At 40.9% G+C, this 23,740-nt stretch overlaps 1 protein-coding gene across 6 annotated transcripts in view; it reads right to left on the bottom strand.

The window, feature by feature from the left end:
• PLCB1 (phospholipase C beta 1) overlaps positions 1 to 23,740 on the bottom strand; it is a 375,296-nt gene that overhangs the window by 255,061 nt on the left and 96,495 nt on the right. For all 6 annotated transcript variants that reach the window (XM_048938285.1, XM_048938286.1, XM_048938288.1 and 3 more), the window contains exon 3: positions 14,323 to 14,391. In XM_048938285.1, the coding sequence (XP_048794242.1) occupies positions 14,323 to 14,391 (69 nt within the window). The remainder of the gene's footprint in view (positions 1 to 14,322; positions 14,392 to 23,740) is intronic.

Below are 23,740 nucleotides of genomic sequence, written 5' to 3'. Positions count from 1 at the left end.
TTGACCACCTGCTCATTTCCTGGAGACATTTTTAAACCCTCTACTAAACAAAAGAAAATCAATCCCCCTACCAAACGGCAATCATTTACTGATGCGAGAGCAAGAAATGAAAAGTAAAAAAAAAGAAGCTTTAAGACTTTTGCCTATGGTCACAGTTCCAGCAAGAGAAGCAGTTTATTTATGAATTTAGTTACTTCAGGGGTGGGCTTGCTTTGCCATCAAGGAAACTGGGAAGTGTGGCCAGTACTGATAGCAGTCCTATAAATAAATGTTGGCTTCACACAGAGCTGTAGTTTACAGCAACTGATACAAATGAGCTCCAGCCTAAAGCACATGAAAAGCACACTTCTATAAACCTACCGGATTGCATAAACAACTGTCTTCCTGGCACAAGTGAGCCTGAAATGCTTTCTTCTGCTCCCTCTGTCCAAAACAGAGAGCACTGGTTTAAAATGAGTGCTTTGGCTATGCATGCTTTGCTTTTATTCTGCATACTGTAAAAGCCACAAGTCCATATTCACATGTACACAGTGATTCACATGTACGCAGTGCTGCAATTCCCCAGCACAACCCCATATGCAAAGGCTCCCAAAAAGATGCATGTCTCAGCTTTCCTCTTGCCAGCCCCCCGCTCTTCAGCAGCAAGAACATCTGTATGATGTTCACCTCACCAGCATGCACTTCTTCATGCCGTTCATTTCTTAATGCCCACAAGCAACCCCCAGCATGCACTCCTGGGGAGAAAAAAAAAATATTCACCTGCATCTATACCAGGCTCTGCTATTCTGACTATTCTCTCATCATCTTTTCCCTTGCTATGTAAGGTTAGAATTGTACCTTTCATATTTAACTGCAACTGAAATAACTTTATATCAAGCAGTTTTGTAACATGTCTGACATTAGCTCCAAGAGTGAAGGATAATTCAGTTCTTGTTATACTCTAAATAATCCTCCAAATAGTTTGGAATCTATCATCAGAATAAACTGCATGACTAACAGGCACAGTTACTACTCAGGGAAAAGCTTCTGACAGTGCTCTTACATTCTCATCACTCATCCTAATTCTGGATTACTTCGTGTAAAAATCTCCTTAAACAGCACTTCGCCTCTCAGCCCCTCCAGTTCTGGTGTCACACCTTCCCTGTATGTGCCAAAGAAATAGTTGGTCATTACTAGTTTTTTTCCAACAATGCTTCCCAAGCACTTGCTGAGCACTCTGATGAGACAGGCTGTGGGAGCAGACAGGATAGCAAGGCATTGCCTTAAAATGGCATGTGCATGGCTCAGCCAGCTAATCCAGCCCAGACAATTTTGAATCTTTGCTTACTGGTTCTCATCACAAAATGAGCTCTCAGTGGGTAATGTACATAAGGGAATCTTAATAAGGATGAGAGAACCAGCATGGGAGCGTTAGAAAGATGCTCAGGTTCATGTTCCCTGATTTGGTGAAGCTACACAATTTCAGTTTTCTTCCTTAGCACTAGAGCAAATACAAAGGATCTGCCAGCCCCAGCAGAAGGTCTCTTTTCAGTCAGCGCAATGGTGTTGACTAAAAAGACCCCTGGCACCTACAACAGTGGGATGGCCTGCAGCAAGGGGACCATTGCCTCCAGCACTCCTTTTCATTCCCCAGGAGCACCGCTCGCTGCAGGGCTGTCATTAAACACTCATTTTCCATAATTCCAAGAATAGCATCGTTGTAAAGAGCATAAAACTGCATGACAGTAATTGGGTCTTGCCACGTGCCAGAAAGCTAATAGAGATTGTGTAACATTTGTTTACAGCCTGATGAGTTTTACCTTGGCATTTGTAATTTGCACAAAGAAGTTTTCAATTAAAGTAGAAAACAGAGTACTTTTCCATTCTGATGCATGGGCATTTAAATGCTCTAAATCAAGCTATCTGATAGCTAAAAAAATATATTAAAGGCCTTCTTTTAATTACATAATCTGCAAGTGTCATATACAAGGCATTAAATTAGCAATATCAAGTGATTATGATTCCAGAGATAAATTTATAAATAAACCAAAAGGAAAAGGCAAGCATCATCAAAATATGCCCAGAGCTGAGCAGAGCCTTCAACTTTTCTTTTTTATTACATAAGTAACAGTTAAATAATCCTACTTGTCCTCCCACTGTTTGCAGCTCTCCCAACTCTAGCAGGATGTAGAAAATCCAGTGTAAAAAAATTAGTTTCCCCAACTGAAATATCTCCACAAACATATCATTGTCTTAAAACAGAGCTAGAACATATTCAGTGTTTCCTACTACGATTTATGACAATATGTAGCTCCTTTGAAATATGCAGAAGCATTTCTACTTCGACTGCAATGAGAAATGCAAAACAAAGTTCAATCTGATGGATATGATTTGCGACATCCGACATCGTTAACAAAACAAATGGGCACCATCTGCAAGGGCCCACTGAGAACACTGAAACGCAGGAGGAGGAAAAAACTGATTTTAACTGACACTGCTGCATAGTAGGATACCATGAACATTGCCACGTCCGAATCAAAGGTGGATGGCTAATACTGCTGAAAAGTAGAAACCGTGCATAGCCACGAGAGCAAAATGTGATGGGTTAGCATTGACCAAAGCAGGAGCGAACGTCTACATGATCAGCAATCTTAACTCCAACGCACACAGTGCCCAGCTGACCATTCAGAAGGACAGTGTATCAGTGATTCCAAAACCAAACTATCCTGTTCTTCCAGTTAGCACCAAGTAAAATCAAACCTCCGCAGCAGTGCAGGAAATGATGTTCCCACACTGTCTTGTCAAACATTCTCCTTCAGACACAAACAGGTTCCTCTGCTCCCCTCCTCCTGTTGCTCTCATCCTAACAATTCTAATATTTATCCAGGTAGAAACAGTCCATGGATGTGAAGAACAGGCTATAACAGAATCAAAACAAATAGATATAAATTTGTCTATAGAAAAAGATGACTTCCCCGTACAAAACCAGAGTGTTGTCTTAGCTGCACATAAACAGAAAGAAACACTGGAGGAAAACCTGCAGGGCTGCAGCTCTAGGTCTCCTGCTGCCCATGGAAGCAGCAGGTTGGGCAGGTCCTTGGGGCAGCTTGGACAAGATACACAGAAAGAAATTCTTATTCTTGTTGGGGCAGAACAAGACCAAACCGGACCAACTAGGCTAGCAGAAATCAGCTGTCTTTCTCATAAAATACAAAATGGTCATTTGGCAAAGTTTGTTTTTGTTGTTGGTATTTTTAGCACCCTGCTTGCTGTTCTGCAGCAAAATGGGGCATGGCTCCTACCAAAAACCAGCACTAAGCTCCTGCTGCCATCCCACTCACACATGCATTCCTCATCTGAAGCACGGATTTTAATGCAGTCAACGAACACAGTGCTGGCACTCCTGAAGCACCTCTGTTATTGGTCTTTCTCTGCAGGACAGGACGCTTTGTGTTTTCACACTGCTCTATCAGCCATCCTGGCACAGACAAGTTCTTCATGTTTGCCACAACTCAAAGGTAACCATCCAAATATTCTGGTCCAGCTCACCTGAACTTGGTTTTCCTGAAGCGTTTTAACAACATGCAAATTGCTATCATTATTTCTGAGCTGAATTTGATGCCCTCCTCCTTTCATATTATGACCCTGCCTAACATTACTGTTCTGCTTCTGCGACTTCATCAGCAAATATGATCATGAAGCTGTTTATAAAACACATCCCAGAAGCAGAACACAATTTCTCACATAGATTTTTTTCGTGTATTTCATTAATCCTGGAGGAAGGAGGTTAATTCAGAGCAACAACAAAATCTATGCAATTTCACTTATGGCATTAACAATATAGGACTAGTTTCAAAACAGAAAAAGCGTTTAAGTGCACTGCAAGCCAGACTGCAGTTTCTGCAGCACCTCGGAACTACCAGATCCTTCTATCATAAAACCTCTTACTAAATTTGTGAATTGGTAACGTGTGGCTTTTTTACTTTGGTATTTGGACACAACGGAAGGCCTAATTTCCTCTGACATATATATATTTATATAAAAATTAAAAAAAATTAATTTGTACTTTTTTAAAATTCAATCTTTTATTAGTTGTGTGTGACTCTGTGCTAGGAACAGGACTAGACATAACTTACCTGCAAGTAAAGAAGAAATTCAGCCACAATACCCTTCAAGATAGCCAAAATCTTGGCAGACCCGTGGCCTGCTGGAGGAGAACTAATTGCTGCAGAACCTCTATCTGCTCCAACGCAGCAGTTCTGCAGCCCAGGAAGTGGGTGCTGTGGATATGGCAGAAACCAACCAATTTGGATTACAATGTTAGTGTTTTTAATGTATACTGATACTTGGCTTAGGTTTTCCCTGAGGAAAAATGAGGAAAAATGAAGAAAAATACATTCTTTTAATGGGTGTTAGGATGATCTATCATCCTATCATCATGATCTATTTATCTACAAAATGGTCTCCCCTTTGAGGGAAGCTGAACCCTGACCCAGAGGTAAGGCACAAGAGAATGAGAAAATACCAGCCACTAGGGCTTAGCCTATTCCTGAATGGCACGTTTGCAAGTCCATTCTTATTCCAAAAATGAACACAGAACTGGATACTGCAAAGCACCACAGCCAGGAAACTCCCTACAAACTCCCAGCCAAGGGTATTTCTTCTCCAAACAAAGGTAATGGAATTTTTTTTTAACCCAACTCAGAAACTCACAGATGTAAACCATGTGGAATCAGACTTTATAAGATTGAAGTTTCTCTTCAACTGATTGCTGTCATTTCCAATTGCACAAAGGTTTTACTCTGCTTAGTTTTGCAATTCAATCGAGACCTTTCTACTACCTAAAAATAGTGCTAAACTGAACTTTAGTTAAGATCAGCACTGAATCTGCTATTTCTCTACTTTCTCTAGGACAAATTGTGATCCTCAAGCTCTCTAGAACACTTTGCCTTGCCTATGGCAAGCATTCCCTTAGCTTTGACACATAGATGACCACTTCGCTCCCTGCATGTTCCTGCTCGTGTAACAGCAAGTGCCACCAGCCCATCCATTTTTGGGGAAGATCCCCATAGTTGGCTCAATAACACCCCAGAAGCAGAATCCAGAGCCTGAGCTCCCCAGAGGTAACAGCTGATAATTTCATTTGTTAACCCAGGATTAGGCTGAAAGGCAATGAAGCCGAAAAACCAGAGAGAGAATTTGCATTCAATAAAATGATAAAGTATTTTGTTAATACTACAAAAATACAATTAGGATTTATTTAAGATTGGATTATTCCTATGTTTTAGTAGGTAGCATAATCCTATTTTCATTATAATAAGGTGTGCTTGACTTTTTTTCTTTTTTCCAAGACAAATACTATAACATTAAAACAAATGATCAGATTTTTGGATGTACTTATCTCCACATTCTATTCTTGTATATCCACTGCACACTAGAGCAGAAAAAAAACTTCATTCCTTCCTCACACAGTTTCAGCAGCAAAGAACATTGTGATGACTCCTAAATTTCCTCAGTAACTTCTCCAGAGTTCCAAGCTGTGACCAAAGACACTTCACACTTGCTTAAAATCAATGACAATGACACATTGCTCAGCTTTTATTCATTTCTTTAGGTCTGACCACTTCACCTGGTACCACAAGGAAGTACCGAGAGAGTCTTTTATACACTGACGATCAGAAACAGATCAAAGCTTTCCCACCAATTAGAGCCCAGCAGTTTTCACTAACCAGTAAGTTAGAAGTACAGATATCATGGTAATCCACTAAGTGGATATTCCAATCAAATGGGGGAATTTTCATTACGTGTTCTAAACTCCACAGAAAAATGTTTCTGCTTTGGCATTTTTGATCTGAGACTGTCCACCTCTAAACAGGTTGCCCAAGGAGGTTGTGGATGCCCCATTCCTGGAGGCATTCAAGGCCAGGCTGGATGTGGCTCTGGGCAGCCTGGTCTGGTGGTTGGTGACCCTACACATAGCAGGGGGGCTGAAACTAGATGATCGCTGAGGTCCTTTTCATCACAGGCCATTCTATGATTCTATGAATATTATCATCTCAGCACTGCTAAAAGCACCGCCAAAATAACTTTGTATTATCCTAGATTTTTAAATTATGTGCTAACCACTGTAAAGATGCCATTCATCAGATTTGACTAATCTTTACTATGACTTACATGATATGCCAGGCTGTGCCAGCAGTGATCCCATCTCTTTGGATTCCAATCCCCTGTCCAGTACTACTGTTGTAGCCATCCACCTCCAGATACACACTGCAACCAGCTCCGCTCCCACCAGTCCCAACCCAGAGAGGGGAAGGCAAGAAGCCCAGCTTCAACCTTCCATCTGACACAGGGCAGAGGTGATTACCATCAAAAATGTTATCGCAACCAGGAGACAGGAAACATTACCCAAGCGTTGCTCTGCATGGGGTACATGCTCCAGTAAGCAATGAATTTGTGCCTCCCAGTGCCCTACTTCAATCCCCCGCTGCAGTCACAAAGCTCATACAAGAGCTTCATGTGTGGACTTAAAATAATTTTGGAGTATTAAAGGAGTATGTGCAAGCACGCAAAGCTGTCTCTGACAATTCTTTTCACAATCACATAAAAAGTCATACCAAAGTAGAAAGAAATAACTACACTCAGCATGCAGGATTAATCAATAGCAGCCTCAGCAGCAAAATTTAAAGCTCAGGTTTGCTGACACTTACTGGTATTCTCAGCAACTCCACTATCATCTATGTGCTGAGCAGTCTCCTATTCTAGCTTTTAAAATTTACAAGTCAAGTTAAAATATCACATTTATAAAATACTTCCGTGCTTCCTGAACTACAGAATTTCTTGTAATCGGTTTCTGCTACATACTTGGGCATAGAAGAATACAGACAATAAATGAGATAGATCTGATATAAACATAACAAACGAAAACATAAAACCAACAAGCACAGAAAGTTAACTGAAACAGTCAGTGAGCAGGAAAAAAAAAACAACTTCCTGGCAATGATTCATAGTGAAAGTCTTGGACAAAAACCTGTGCTTTCTTCTACACCTGGATGCCAGGAAATAGTGAAGCCGATGGCTAAGATTTACAGTTTATGCCAGGCTTCAGGAAAGGTCCCAGTTCCCCAGGGAGCAAAGGCTGTAAATAAAGCATCCTGACAGTGCAGAGCCATGCCAGTGGTGCAAGAAGACATGGATCGTCTCGGAGGTGGCCTCAGCCTCAGGCAAGAGCAGCCAAGTGAGCTGCGCCTGGAGGCAGAGAGGGAATCTCAGTGGGCTTCAGAGCGCAGGTGCAACTCGCTGGTGTTCATCCACACCACTAAGCAGCCTCTGTGCTCAAGACATGAGCTGTAACCTGATGAAGCATAAAGAGAACACCTCTGCGCTGCTACTGAATGCTTGGATCCGAGCCTCATCGGAGCTCTCAGGAAGCTTCACCTTGCTTCCACAATTCCATGAATGTTGTTTCCAATGATGATGTTTTTTTAGGTGATCAAGAAGTGAAAATCTCCTGTCCAAGCTCCCAGGATAGCAGCACTGACAACTTTATTTCTGGAGATACAACACTTCCCAAAGAGGTTAGTTTCCAAAAAAAAAAAAAAAATTCTAGAGCATCCTAGCCATGGGCAGCAGTGAGATGCTTTCTGCAGAGGCAGTTGGCCCTGGCAGGGGAGGTGTGACAGGAGAGTTGCCAGCTGCCATGGGAGCCTACTGGCTGTGGTGGAACAGTGATGCCAAGCACAGGGAGCCAGGCCAGGAGGATTCACATGGTCACAGCCCCCATGGTGTCTGCAGCATTTCTGCTGCTTCCACTTCCCTGCCTTACAGCTGTGCCCACATGAACGCTGCGCTGATATCATCCGCATAAATCCATATTAACTTTCCTTAATTAAGCTCAACTCAAGAAAATGCTGATATAATAATATGCTCTCCGTTATGTAAAAAGTAGTGACGGTGAAAAAACTGGGAAGGGATGTTTGAGGATGTCATTGCTACACCTAAAGTGACTGGGACGCAGGTGAGCTGCATGCATATCCCATTTTTGTTGAGTTTTGTATTCTATTTGTATTTGATTTTGGCAGAAATAGAGCACTGCTTAGGCATAATTTACATTAGAGTTCCTAATTTAATGCCAAGGTTATTGAAGGAAAAGTGACACGCATTTATCAGTAGATAAAAATAACAGCAACAGCAGCATTTGAGACAGGCAGAGCGACAGACAGTGTGTGCCACAAAGGCCAGGGCTGCACCTCTCTGGAAGGTCCTGCAACCCATGCAGGCAGCAAGGGGATTTTCTGGGGAATTTACTGAGTGGACCACAAGAAAGAAAAGGAAAAAAGAAAAGCCTACATCTATCTGCTATTCCCCACAGGCACTCTAATCGTGAAGATTATTAAACACAGCATATTTGCCTCAGCTCAGACCTTATCACAAAGTAATGAATATCTGTGCAGCTTTCAAACGTGCTCAAGATGGAAGCTTCTTTTGTTCTGATAGCAAAAGAAAGACAAAAAAAAAGAAAAAACCCTGACCATAAAATGTCTGCTAGCTAAAATTTAAGTTAGATACCAAAAACAAATCAATTAACTGAATTAGGTTTCTTGTCATTGTACTCATAAGTAACAAGTTATAGCCTTATTCTAACATGAATCAATCTGTAATATACTTTATTTGCATCTGTAATTTATTTATTTGTGCATTTGTGTGCTTTGAGTGAGTTCAAGAGTTCTCCCCTCACATTTGTAAATTCATGCAGCATGTTTGAAAGATGAGAAATAAATAGATTGTAATTAGCAACACACCAGGCAGCAGCCTTACTTCCTGCTTACCTGCACCAGTTCTACTCAAAACCCAGCAAAATCCTCCTGATTCAAAGTCAGAGCAATGATCACAGAAGTAGGCACTGCAAGGCAGCAGTCTTGACAGCTCTAAGCATTCAAATAAAGACCTAATTTCCCTGAAAATCACCAGATTTTCTGCTGCATAATTTGGATTATGTTGTTAGTTTTTGAGACTAGTTCAGGGAGTTGAGTTTTTCTCTGCAAACACGTCACCAATCAGCCAGCTCTTTGCAGTGAGGAAGATGCATGGTGAGGTAATCCTGAAGTCGTTGCACTCTAGCTCAGGATTTTAGGCAAACCCACAACGTGCAGCATCTGCTGACAATACTGAAGTAGTTGAGGCCTTGGTAAATTTCCTATATCAGGGAGGCTTCATTATTTTCCTCTGTAGAGTATCCTCTATTAAGTGAGAATATTTGGGGCCAGGGAGCAGAGTGTTTTTCAAAGTGGGGACCGCGCACTGTAAACATTTTGTCATAAATGCAATCCCATGATCCATAATTTCCTCTCCTGCAGGTTCCAGAGTATATGTCATTTAAATCAATTTATCTCCTGATGAATGACTTATGATTTTTTTGAGGGAAAACATACTGATAAAACGCATCTAAAGTTTTAAATGTGAACATTTGCCATAGGGTTATTTCCTCACTCCTGCCAACCCATCCCGATATTTCTTCTCGTTACCAAAAACACTTGCACAGTTGCATTATGATTTTAGTTTCCATAGAAACTGTTACAGGCTAAAGTAAATACAAGATAGTAAGAAGTGTGAATTTCACAGTCTTGTGAGCATGCTGCTGGCAGACCCATTTTCTCTGCCTAACCTTTCACCAAGGGTTAATGCTACATCTCGATTTTAAGACATTCTTTTGAGAGGCTCTTCCATGCCTCATAAAGCTGTGTGCATGATCAGATCTACCTGTGTGTCTTATTGTAAAAAAAAAAACATGTTTCTCTGCAGTGTTTGTGTTATTTTATTTTGCAGGCCACTTCATTAAACTTTACAACAGGAATTGCTAGCCTTCATTAGCCTGCACACCAAAGGAAAGAAAGCTGGAGAGAGTGCTACCAGGTAACGTGTAAATGAAAGGAAATAAATAATTGCTTCATTGCAACTAATGGTTTCCACATGGCCTTCTGCATTTGTAAGTACAAACAATGGGAGCTCTCAGCATGCTGGTGCTCTACCTCTGCTGATGCCGTCCTGTGACAAAAAGCATGCTGTGTTTCCAAAAGGCTCTGCTGAATTTATGTGTGGTCACATCTTCCGAAAGAAGAAATGAACTGCATATTAATCTCCTACTCTCAAAATTTCTCTTCTTCCCTTCCTAAATGATTCTAATGCTTACTAAAAAGGCTAAATTCTGATAATCATCATTCCCTCGCTACTTTATAAATTTCACTTTATTTTGAATTCAGGCATTTTTTTCTAACGTGCACAATTGGTAAATCTTCTCTTGTTCTCTTTAGAACATTACTTTCATTTATCTTCACATTTAGAGATCTGCAGAGGTGTTCAGTACTGCCTAAGACTTGCCCTTCTTCCAAAGAAAATACCTTTGTACGTATACTGCAGTGGGATGGAGAACTGTTATTCTTCCTGCAAACTGCAGTTGAAGACAGAAGAACTTTTCCCTGACAAGATGTGGAAAAAAAAGAAGGCAATGTTGAAGTTCCTCAGTAACACAAGGGTCGTCTGAGTACACTATTTATTAATCTAACGGTTGGAGAACAACCTTTGCATTCCCCAGCTGTTACATGCTTAGGTACCTACTAAAGATATGACTTCATCATTAGCTAACTACATTTCTAGGTAAGAGGCTTATTTCCATATACAATCTTTACTCTTCATGCCACACTTTCTTTGCTGTAAAACCACTGTGCCTTCTACTCCCTTCAGCTGGGCATTCAAAATAGATAGGTTGTCAGCTTCCTTGAGCTTCCTGGACTTGTCTCACCTTCCCTAGCTCTCTAAAAGGATTCTAGAGTGTTCTAGAAGAGTGAACACAAAGCCCCCTTCCAACAAAAGAAGCTGGAGTGCGACAGCCACAGATGCACTGCAGGACCCCTGAATGCGACAGTGCAGAAAATCATTACTCTCCACTTCTAAGATTATGACCTTGGCTCCAGGGCCATCATCTACAGCTGGGCTATTCTAACGGGTTTCAGTCTGATTGCCTGGGTAACTATAACTACTTAGGAACGATGTGAAATAGGATCAAATGACAACAGCAGGACTAGGGGAAATGGTTTTAAGTTGAAGGAGGGAAGATTTAGGTTAGATGTTAGGGGGAAGTTCTTTACTAGGAGAGTGGTTAGGCCCTGGAACGGGCTGCCCAGGGAGGTTGTGGATGCCCCGTCCTTGGACGTGTTTAAGGCCAGGTTGGACGGGGTCCTGGGCAACCTGATCTGATTGTGTATGTTTGGTGGCCCTGCTAGGCAGGGGGGTTGGAACTACATGATCCTTGGGGTCCCTTCCAACCCGGGTGATTCTGTGATTCTGTGATTCTGTGACTATACCTCCTAAACAAGAATAAAGCATTTGGCTGCTTAATTGAGGAAAATTTCTCCAGAATGAAAAAGTATTTAGTTTTGTTACAGTAGTGACTAGAAGACACAACGAACAGAAAATTTCTCTTGATTTATGGAAAAATATTGTGAAAATTAAGTGCCAACCAACAAGGCTAAAAGACAAGCTATCTGAAAAACCCTTTGCATTTCTCTGCTTTTCAGAAATTAGCAATGCCAACAGCTGTACAGCAGATACCCTGAATGCAGCATGAGAACAGACTGTTGCTAGCCATCAAAAAGAACAAAAGTTTGGCACGTTGATGAAGCTAACCAAAGAAATGTTCTCACTGGTGGATAGTGACTTATGGCAAAGAAGTGTACATTCCACATGGTGAAGAGGAAGAAAGTGTTTTTGATAACAAGGGCTACTTATATTCCTTTAAAATCGCCACTTGCTGATGGCCTTCTGACACAGTGTACCTCTACAGTTTAGGTAGTTTGCCATAAGTGTTGTTAATCACATTTAAATTTAGTATGCTAGAAAAATAAAAAAGAATTGCTTGCTTTATGTTTAACAGAAAAGTCAAAGCTTATTAAAGATGACACTTCTATCAAAAGGTAACACTGTATCAGAAATACACTAAATAATGTTGAAAAATTCCCATGAACTTCTCAAGTTTTTAATGACAACCCACATATAGAATCCACTCCCTCTTAAAACTCTGAAAATAGATGGAAAAATCAGCACAAACTGGCAGAACTCCCCTAACATAGTATAAAAACTGTACAATAGTATGAGAGCGGGGGCTGGCAGAGGAATTTATAGGAAATTACCTAAATCTCTTGTACAGTCAAAGCTCCGCCAGCGCAAAACAACACACTGTCCATTCCATCTGGAAAGGCAAATAAAGGAAGCAACTTCTGCTGTCAATGATGATCCCACCAGACAATGTAAGATAACTTCTGGGATGGCTATGAAATGTGTGAAGTGGTACCACAGCAGCAAGAAGTATTTGTTCCTGGCAGCTAAAACTCTGTGCCTTGTCTGGAAATTATGCTGGATGCCACACTTTACACAAGGCAAGATGCTCAGCAGGTACCAGTAGATCCCAACAGACCCACCATGCTGGATACAGCTCAGATTCATCATCACAACACAATTGTCACATACACTGTACTTTTACTGTACAGTGAGCAGATCATGAATGAGCTCTTTGTATGCTAATGGAGACAGCTTTGCTTTCCCGTACAGAAATCATCCAGAAACATCATTCAGTATTTATGCTCACCTGAGTGCCAGGGCTGCTCCATCTGCAAGTACAGCTGTGGATGAGTCTCTAAAACCCGGAACTTTGGCAAGTAAAACTCAGAAGCGATGCTGCTCTCTTAAGCCACTGTACCAAGCTATTCCTAGAAACCTCCATGCAGTCACAAGCTGCCAGTGATTGACTTAAGGCCAAGCCTTCCTACAGCTGCTGCATGAGTTGTGTCTTCTGTGTACAAGACATGCGCAAGGCTTCTGTAACACTCACTCTTTTGCTGAGCCACCTCACAGCTCAAAGCAGAACAGGCACAACTGGCCCCAAAATGAGCTTTTTGCTTCATATCACTTGCAAAATTCTATCAGCGACCAACCCAGGCACTGTTTCCATTCTGCCCACACATAAATCTATGACAAAAAGCAAACTCATTCACACAGGTGGTGCATTTCACCACCCTAAAAGTCAAGATTTTCTCATACCCTTCATTTAACACCACCACTGTCAATCCATAACGTGTGGCAACAAAAACAGCCTTTATATAACCTAATAAATAAAAGTCACCAAGGCAATAGCTATGCATAAATTTTAGCTAAAAACATTTTGTTAGAAGAACATGAATGTCCTCTGTAAAGCGGGTAGCATTTTAAAATAATGTTCTAGCAATTGTTAATACTTTATTGCTATTCATCATAGAACCATTAATCATGGTGAACTCACTTGGTATTAATGTGGATGTCATAAAGTACTTCTGCTGCATTTCAATTATAACTCAGCCTTTAGAATGCTGCCAACATTACATGAAAAACTCTGCAAACCAGATGTGAACAGTCTGTTCAGAGATAACTGCAGTTACATTCTGGCATGAAGAAGCAACCTCTCCCACTGCCATGGTGTACCTCACACCCTGAGGTGCCCGTGGGGCTGTCCCCTGGCCTGGGGCTGGGTGCAAGGAGCACACTGGCAGACTCAGGTAGAGCTGCAGCCCACAGATCTGGTCGTGCTTCTCCCAGGATGGAGGCAGGAAAAGGATTGCTTTGGGCTGTTGAAAGTTCACAGGCTTGCAGCTAAAGAGCAGCAAGGCCATACTGTCAGGACCCTATAGAGGTCTCCTTTTCTCCTTATCATTCCTGCGATGCCCAAAGGCACACTCTTGCTTCCAGAGCTGTGCACTCCGTTGTTGTTTTTCTTTTTTTCTCTTTCATGTGTCGCTTCTGTCCAAATGAAAACACCACAGAGAACACGTGTCTACAACTTACTGTCTTTAAAGACAGCAAACGAGTATGCAATGTATCAGAGAGGGCCTAAGGGAACTGATATCCTGACCTCTCTGAGGACAGTTTAATAATTAAAAAATCCCTCTTTCTGTCCTCAAGAGGCACTCAAATAAGAAAATAAGCAATACCAAATGCAACATGGAGCTCCACAACCATCAGCTCCTGGCCATCAGGGAAATTGGAAACTTAAGCAAGTTTAACCACAGCGCCAGACAAACCAGCAGTTCTGTTCACTCACTGCCAGCAGAGCTTCCATCACCATTCTAAATACAGCATCAGTCACAATAGCACAACCATCACAGCACTTCTTATCAGCAACTACGATAAATGAAGCAAAGACAAAACATTTCTTATTATCTAAAGGAGTGTTTTATAAAAAAATTCTTGCATGTAATTCATATTCTGTTTTGCCTAGGTAATCAATGCAACAAGTAATCACACAGCAGAAATGCCTACCTTGGGAGCTCTGGCATGTTTTCCACATCTGGCATCTTTGACAAGACTGATATCGAGCAGCTCTGTCTCCTAGAAGGAAAAATTGCAACACATGATTATTACATTAGTGAAAAAAACACCGCCCTATCTTCCATATCAGGGGTTCACCTGTCTGCAGTGACTTCTGTCCAAACTGAGGACAGTTTCAAGGCACACTGTTTTGCACTTAGTCTATTTTATAAGCACCACAATGTCTCAGATATATAACTGAGTTTGCTCAAATACGATCGTGTCTCATGATATATAGAATTTGTAGAAGCCACATTAGTCAAGCTTACTTCCTGGATCACAAAATATTGCTGAACTTTTTAATTATCCATTTTAATATAATTTTAGGTTTTTGATGCTTGTCACAGTGTGAAAAATGCTATAAAACAGAAAATCCTGTCTCTGGAATATAAAACTTACTGTATTATGCTCCGAATATTTTGAATAGTCCATATAAAGCTCTGTAAGCACTACAGACACAGTGCTAGCACGTTCCAGGAACTTTGCAGTGCTTAACAAAAAACACGTACTTCTGACAAGCATTTTATCATCTGTCCAGGTCTGGGTTATACAAAACATGCTTTACTTGGAACAAAACTGGCACGTGATGACACCTTCTGTTTGGCACTTTCCTCTCCTTCCCTGCCCATGTGTACCATGAGCCATCTCCTGTCCCAGGGGCTTATCAGCTCTGCATCGCCCTGGCAGCACAGGAAGGACGGGGCCAAGTCCCAGGCCTGCTCTACTCCACAGCAGGGCCAGTATAGCAGGGTGTTCACCCCAGGATGGGCACAAAGCACTGACCTTCCCACCAACATCTCTTCCCCTCCAGCCTCACTCTGTGGGAGAACCTTTTCTGATGGTTCCATGCTAGTTCTTGCTTCAGCGCCCTCACCTTTGTGGGCACAGAGCATTCGGGAGGAGGAAGCACGAAGGAGACAGGGGAATGTGGTTCCCCCAGCAGCATGCACATCCATGCAATGTTATGCAGGTTTGGTTTTCCCTCAGCAATAAGAACCATTTCGCAAGACACAGCAAGACCATCTGATCTATTTGGCATTGCTTGACAATCTTTAAACGCATCTTAATACTCTCTGCCTCATTTACACTAGTATTTGGACTAATAGCCCATGTTAGAACATCTCAATTACATACTAAATATAGTTTAAAAGTACTTCAGTGAGAATGGGACCACGCTACAATTAGAGCTACACCAGTTCAGTGCGCTTCAGTCTTCCAGCAGTAATTGCAAACGCTGTGCAGAGAATGTGAGAGCTCCATGCAGAACAGAACCATTTCATTTTTTAATTTCAAGGGGAAGAAAAAAGATTTTTTCACTGACATATTATTTTGCCAAGGAATGAATACTTTGCATCCTTATTTCTTTTTCATTTTACAGGATCCATTGCTGCAAAGCTCTCATAGGCTTTTGCTGTCTAACAAGATATGAGCTCTACCATGTGACTATACATCTACAACACTGCTCTCTCCATCCCAACTCCCTCCTGTATAGTACCACATGAAATCACATGAGCAGTTGGTTTTTTTCCTCAGTCTATCCTGTTGAGGAGAAACTTGCGCTTATTTTACTTATTTATTTATTTTTCCTCATGCTTGATTGAAACAGAAGAAAATTTACAGGGATTAGAAAGAAGAATAGGCAGGGTTTTAAAAGTTAGTATTTTATAGATCCCCTTAGGAAATCACCCAAAACACACCAATACCCATGGCATGTGCATACAAGCACTCCTGACGCAGCTGGAGCACTTCATGTTTCATGAACTCAACTTTCATGTCTAATTTGAACTCAGTCTTACTCCGTACCACCATTCTTCTTCCACATTATCTTTCTTCCACACAACAGCCACAAGGGACTTGGGGTAGAGCTCAATACTGAGTGCAGAAAGGCCCTTCATGTACAGAAGTCCAAATAATCTCCCACTGTCAGGGAAATAATTGCATGAGGAATGTCTATAAACTATAGATACACAGATGGATATATGGATATAGAAGGACATTCAGAAATTTCAGAACTGAAGATCATGACTTATGGCAGTGCTGCATTCAGGTTTGTCCTGAGGCAAGGCAGTGACACGATGCAAATCCAGAAACAGGAACTGCACAGAGTAAAACATGCTGCACAGAACAGATCATGGAGACAAGTGTTACAGACCGCACACTAAAGAGCAAACATACATCATTTTGCTGTCACCAAACGGGAGCATGGCCTTTCTGGATGAAAAGCCAGCGGTTATATGTAGCACCGTAAACAATACTCATGCTCCAAAGTAGTCTCTGGACCACGGTGAATTGTTCTATAGAAGATACAGGTATACTCATTGCATGCCATGAAACTAAAATGTTGTATATTGAAAGAACTGACAAACCCTAAAAACAGTTTCTAATACCAGACAAATAAAAGATGCCTAAGAAAAATGGACCCTACAGAGGATGAATAGCAGCAAGCTGACTACCCACTTCGGGCTGCAGTGTTTGGGCTTTGCTTGCCCAAGAGGTCCCAACCCAATGTTCCAGCACAGGGGCACAGGGTTGCTCCAGGTCCCGACTCCTGCCTGCAAGTCAGTTGCACCCCACCCACCTGGTTATGGAAAGTGCAACAGTTCTTGGACCTGAGACCCACAATAGACAGCTGTAGAAGAAGAGCAGAAGAGTGGAACTTTCTGGGACTGCTTAAATAGCACCAACTGGCATAGCTACCAGGAAGGCTGAACCAAGTATCAATCTTCTGGCCTCTCTGTGCATTTACCTGTTGTGTTATCTCTCAGAGCAGATTTTAAAATCCTCCACATACCTTTCTTTATACTCTAATTTGAAAAGAGCATCTAATTTTTGAAGACTCTTTCCTAGGCAGTAATCATGGAAGCCACAGTAAAACAAAGTCCAAGGTATCAGCCACCATCAAATACCCAAAAGGAATGGAACTGTCTCCATAATTACTTTCTATATGTACGTTCAGGACTGCAAAATCAGTACATGGTACTTTAGAGCAGAGTACAGCATCTAAGTAGATGAGAGCAGGATATGCATCCACATAAACGTCTTTGATGGCAGCATTCAGCGAAGCCAAGATAAATCAGAATTCATAATATGCCATTTCTTAGAAGTTCCTTGGTTCAAAAATTCCAAACCTCCTGGAATCCTCTGCCCCTGGGGCACCTGCTTTCATCTTCCAACCAACTAATTAAGAAGACAGAATGCAACTTCCTCCCCAAAGACAGAAAAGACAATTTCCTAAGCCCCTATTACAAAACACAGATAGTTTTTAAACCGAAAAGGCACAGGTACCAGACAGAAAAGTGCCACATTTCCTGTGCATCAAAACAGTCTATCCTCCCCTTTTCATGTCAACAGTAGTTTTGCTACCAAATTCCTCTGTGTTGGCTTGGGAAGTGCTTTCTATGCTGCAGGAGGCCTGAAAGCCATAGCAACTGAGAAAAACAAAACCCTGCACAAGTCCAATTTCTCCCTGTTTAGCGACCTCCAGTCATTGCCATTGGGACTTATGAATATTGCAACAGAATAATCTTTCTTAATGCAACTGGTAGATTCCCCTCATAATTTATGATACAGAAATTCCTGAGAAGTGAATTATTAATCCTACTGTGTTTGTTTTCAATTAGCAGCTGAGACAGAGACGTATTCATATAGGGCTCGGTTGCATAACCTCACTTTTATGGGTGAGCACACACTCAACAAAAGCAATAGATTGTGCAACCTTCAGTGACTGCTTAAGTACTTATAATTAGGCCTGTCTGAATTTAATATAGTAACACCAATTTGTACAAGTGGAGGATCTGGCTCACTCCTATTTTAAACTGCCCAGAATGATGTTGAGTGAATCACTGTATCTTGGGAACTTGCTGGTGACGTAGAGCCAGCTACGGAGCAGGATTCCTCACTGACCTTGCTGGAGAGCTCTGCTAAATAGCCCTCAATGGCACGGAAGTCTAAGAGTGGGATCAAGTGTCCTACAGAATTTCACAAAAACTATGTCAAGGAGACATAGCAAAAGAGGGTGTGCACTGCAACAGCTGCACAGGGTAGAGTAGATATCTAATTACTTCATTTATATCCTGAACAAAAATAATTGCACTTTGCTCAGAGTGCTCCTTTTGGTTGAACCGTCACGCAGTGCTTGAGCCTCCACTTGTCCAATCTCCATTTTGACGTTCCTTGCGCTGCGACAACCCTGGTTCACTTTATGCTGCTATCTTGCACCATAAAGTGAACTAATGTTCAATTAACTGACTTGAAAATTCAATTTTCACATAGTTTTGAAACCTGCTGCTTCCAGGTTCAATCCAAAAAAGCCGTGCACCTGAAAACTTAGGTAATTCTTCTAAATATTACCAGTCTAACTAATAAATGATATGCAGATAAAATGCTCTGCATTCAAAGTTTGAGTTACACCATCCAGCAAAATAAACACTGAAAAACTAAGAGCACTTTGTAAACAAGCACCACTTAACGCTTCTACATGTCAACATCTGGAAACAGTTTTCAAGGGAAATCAGCATTTGGTTGCAACAAACTTCCCAAAGAAACTTAAACAGCATCTTCTGTTGGGAACAGTTAATCACAATGAAATGTGTCTTTAATGTAGAGGAAATCCATCTCTCTACATTAAACACTTTCTGCACATGGAAACAGTGAAGATTCCTTTAACAAGAAAATGTTATTCTATTCTACATTATCTTTATTATTATTCTATATTTTTAAAGTGTTATTTAAAATAAAAACAAAAGTGACTATAATTTTCTCACAATGGGATAGAAAAAAAATATTGAGGTCAAACTTCAAATGAGGTTTAGAACAGTTACAAGATATGCAAAATAAATATCTGGCCCTCCAAATTCAGACTAAATATGTAGACAAACTCAGTAATTTACAACCCTTTACAGCATAAACCTCACTCAGGTTTCAGACACTTGACAATGCGCTTATAAATCAGCCATACTCTAATTACTTCAGGACTGAAATTCTCCACAATCAGAGAGAATATTTTGCACTAATTAGAAAGGCTGCTCTCACAGGTGTATGTAATCCTCCTATTAAAAATATATTTTTTCCCCTTTATCACTAAGAATTTGCTTCTTTATACCAAAGGGAAGCTTTAAAAGAGGAAAGACTGAAAAGAAACCTGCGCTGATAGCTACAAGATCAAACAGCAGGTCTGTCAGTAACTTTAACTGGAGCTGACCGAAGGTAGAACCGCATTTTCCTGGAAGTGCCATTGCACAGTTTGTAAGCTGTTTCTTCCTGAAGAGAGGCAGGCCCTAAGGAATCTGACTGCATGCTTCTTCCTGCCAATACACAACTCAGCTATGAGGCATCAGAAGTCAACAGTAAATCACTACCTGACAATTTCTCCTTGTCTGCATAAAGTTGCCCTTCACAAGTCCAAAGTACTTAATTCCCTTCCTACTTACCCTTTTTAATGAGCCATTGGAAAGCATTAGATTAATACTCTAACTCACCAACCTGGCCCAAAGCCACCAGACCTCTTACAGCTCCTCATACATGATGCCCTCCACAGAGAAATATGAAGCAGCTACCACTATCTATTCCATTCCTCAGACAAAGAGGAAAGTGATGTACAACTACAATCAGCTGCAACCAGATGGTGGACCATCTCCCTCAGGGAAACCGTTTCAAAGAGTTTGCTTTATGGGGCCTGGATTTTTTATTTATTTATTATTTTTTAAAACACTCAAACAGTTTCTTTTGGGTAGAAAGTAGTCATTCTATCCACAAGCTTCAATCTTTCTCTAGGCTTTTTCTTGGTGATCATTATCTGTTCCTAACTCAAAAACAGTTGGAGGACTTCAGCTTCTGCAAGACCAGGACTGGTATTTCGGATCAGCTAGGCTGCTCTAGGAATCAGTTCCAAATACTTTGTAAGGTTTCTGTGCTTGCAGGTCCTTCCTCACATGCTAAGTTACACATCACTACTGCAAGGCCCTTGCAGTGCTCCTACAAAACTACAAGACCAACTGAAAAGTTTTTGCTATCTTAATAGTGTTCAGTTTCTCAACATATCCCTGCAGACTTACAAATCACAACATTTGCCAGTACAGGGAAAACTATCTGACATTTATTTGAAGCACTGGGCTATTATGGGAAAAAAAATGAGAAGGAATTTTCATGCTAAATACGCTTTTAATAATAAAATCAAAACAAGTCTTCTATACCTATTCATATAGCTTTTCACTGCTTCATTAAGGAAAATTTCTTTTACTCGGATGTGCAGATGGTGCCTAACCAGTCTATAAACTGATGCAGTTTTCACAACTCTTAGGACAAAGAAATTGTCAGGAAGCAGAAGAGAGTTCAGCAGTAAAGATTCCCCACCTGCCTTCATCACAGCAAACTGCTCAGCCCCCACAAGAGCTGTTGTCTCCCACACTCAGAGTAACACAAGTGCCCTTGGTGCTTGCAGCTGGGTGTTTCTCATCCCAAGTCTTCCATTTCAGGCAGCTGACAGCAGTGCTGCATGGCCACAAGCACCTATGGGGGCTGGGATCAGTTTGCTTCTGCTGAGCTTGTTCTCGCAGAGCTGCTCTCTGCATGCACACAAATGAATAACCACAGGAGGAGAGGGGAAACTGATGAGGTGCGGCCAGTATTCAAGAAAGGAAACAGGCGAGGGAGGATCTGCTTGCAAAGAAAATACAAAAGCGTATTGTAGGCAGCCTTCATAATGGTACTTGACTGATTTTTATTCACATAACTGAGAATAACCTGGCAATTTTTAGCTTTAGAGCCACAATGAAAAGTACACAGAATTGAAGTTTTAAACAGCAGATAAAAAAAGCAGCATTTCTATTAAAAAGCTTCTAGTTTCAAATGAAAAGTCACAGTGATGTGTGATTATGATGATTAAACGCCTTCCTAGAACGGACCATATCACATTCTGGGGGTGATGTTCCTGCATCCTTACTTCATGCTGACAAGGGATAAAGGAGTCAAAGGACCAGCACTACAGCTCTGCTTTTGAAGCAAGCAAAGCATGTTATTTTCATCAGACCTCCTCATGGAGCATGGAGCTGCAGCAGTGGATTCCCTCCCTGCTCACACCCATGGACAGAGCCCTTGAGCCCCAGCTGCTGCTCACTGAATGAGAGATTCCTTCAAGACAAAGCAAGAGCAAACCCCCTTAACTTCTGCTATGGAAGTAATGTTCTATTTACATCACATTAGATCGATGCATCTAAAATAATGCCAACACATTTATGGGTTTGGATATACGTTTTTAGAAGAGACTTCATCAGATGAGGGCGGTTTTGGCAGAACTGCACTGTTCTGGAATGGTTTTCTTTCTGGCTAGGTTTTTTTGTGGAGGAGTTTGCAGACTGCACTTTTAATTAGTGTTAATAGCCCAAAGCTTTTGGCTTCCTTATATTAAAGCAATAAATATTTTAAATATATTTAAGCTTAACAAAAGCGAGATTAGAAACTTGCAATTGCTCTGCTCCCTGCAAAGTACACAGAGTTTCAAGGTATCAATACAGGCCCTATGCATGTATCTGCGACTTCTATGGAGGAATGAGGCAGAAGGAGCACCAACTGAAAAGGCAAAAGGATCAGCAACTGAGATCTATACACCAGCACAACGTGCATTTTCTTCCAGTTCTTCCAGCTTGGGCCCTGGCAACACATTACCAAACTGGAAAACCTATAATTTAGGCTAGCTTCCAATAAGAGACTCCAGCTAAAACATGATGCTTCAGACACTAACGATGACAGCTGAAAAGTTGTGAATTAACCTTTGTAAATGAAGGCACTTAATGTATTCATGGTCCAAGGTTTGGTTTTGGAGATTTCAAACTGAAAGAGCATCAGAAGACATTGCCAAGATTTCTCCCCAGGATACAAAATATCTCAGGATCACTGGTTTGCTATAACAGGATGAAAATCTTAGGGGATTTTTAAATAAACCGTCCTGCATATACTCCATATCAAACCTGAAGACTGGAGAAAAACTAAAACATTTACATCTCAGAAAATGGAAAGGAGGAGCTCTGACCTATGCAGCTATAGGCGCATCAGCCTTGTAGGCAAAGCTTTAGATTGTACGATGAAAGGAGCATAATAACATGGAGGTAAAACACAAAAAAGAAAGAGACAGTATGAGCTTGCCAGCCAGATCGTATCTACCTAAGCTGATACATCTTTTTCTTGGCACACAAAGCTTTGAAGCTTGCCCGAATTTTGATGAACTACATAAGCCAGAATTGACACAGCATCCTCCAACCCTCACCAGTCCTCAGAGCTGAATGTAACATGAAAGACGTATGGGGAGGGCTTCACATGGGAGCAGAGAGCTGGGAGTATGCTCTAATTCAAGGAAACTAAAAGAGCTTGGCTTCCACACTGCAACAAAAAAAAAAAAAGCTAAAAGCAGTACCATTTCCACCTGTAAATATATCTATTCTAGCATCAGCAAAGACAAAATGAGTTACTCAGTATAAAACGAAATCAGAATGGAGCTACATAATTTCCCCAGTAATAATTATAGGCAATATTTACAACTGTGTTACTGTAGATATTGAAAGCAAAAATCACTTTTTAAAATGGAGTTTGACGTTTTTCTGAATGTGAATACATGCACTGAACAGGATCCAGAAAATCCTTTCTACATAAAAATAATGTATAAAAAATAATTTCTACATGAACAGTGAGAGCCGAGGATGTCCTCCCCAGGCTCCAAGAGCACACAAGCAATCCTCCTTGTTGGAGAACACTCACTCCATTCTCCTGTAGCCTACAGCACTTCACCTGCTGTTTCTCATTGTAATTGTCCTTAATACCTCCACTTGCTCCTTACCTTGTGAATATAAGTAGTTTAGGACAGTTATTTGCTCAGTATTTCTTAGTGAGTCAATTCATTAGATTGGAGTAAAAAATTTCTTGCTAATTTATTTTACAAGTGATAATTATTATTTTTGCATGCTCCCAGCATTTATGGATAAAGAGAAAAAAAAAAAAAAAAAATCAAAACCCTGATCAGAATTGGTGGGTGAATAAAGTTTTAATTTACATTCATCTTCTACTTATCTGAATGCATAATCTTCATTATTATTTTATAAATCTCTAGATACATCTAGGAAATTATTTTTATTAATGTATTTGCATGCGTATGTCTAAAATTCTCCTAGTCTTGGCAGCTGATCTTAAAACCAGAATTTACACTGAATGAGGAAATGCGGTTCATTCCACAAACAAAACAAAGAAGAAGTGAACGGCAACTTGTCTGAAGACCTTGAGCTCTTGCCAAGCCATGTTTCCCAAAATATTCTGCCCTACACCACGCTCAAGCCTTAATCATCAACTGCTCTCTCCTGCAGAAGCCTGCTGCTTTGGGCATGAA

The sequence above is a fragment of the Lagopus muta genome, chromosome 2, assembly GCF_023343835.1.
Source record: "Lagopus muta isolate bLagMut1 chromosome 2, bLagMut1 primary, whole genome shotgun sequence".
Lineage (NCBI taxonomy): Eukaryota > Metazoa > Chordata > Aves > Galliformes > Phasianidae > Lagopus > Lagopus muta.
This window is presented reverse-complemented; position numbering and strand designations above follow the sequence as displayed.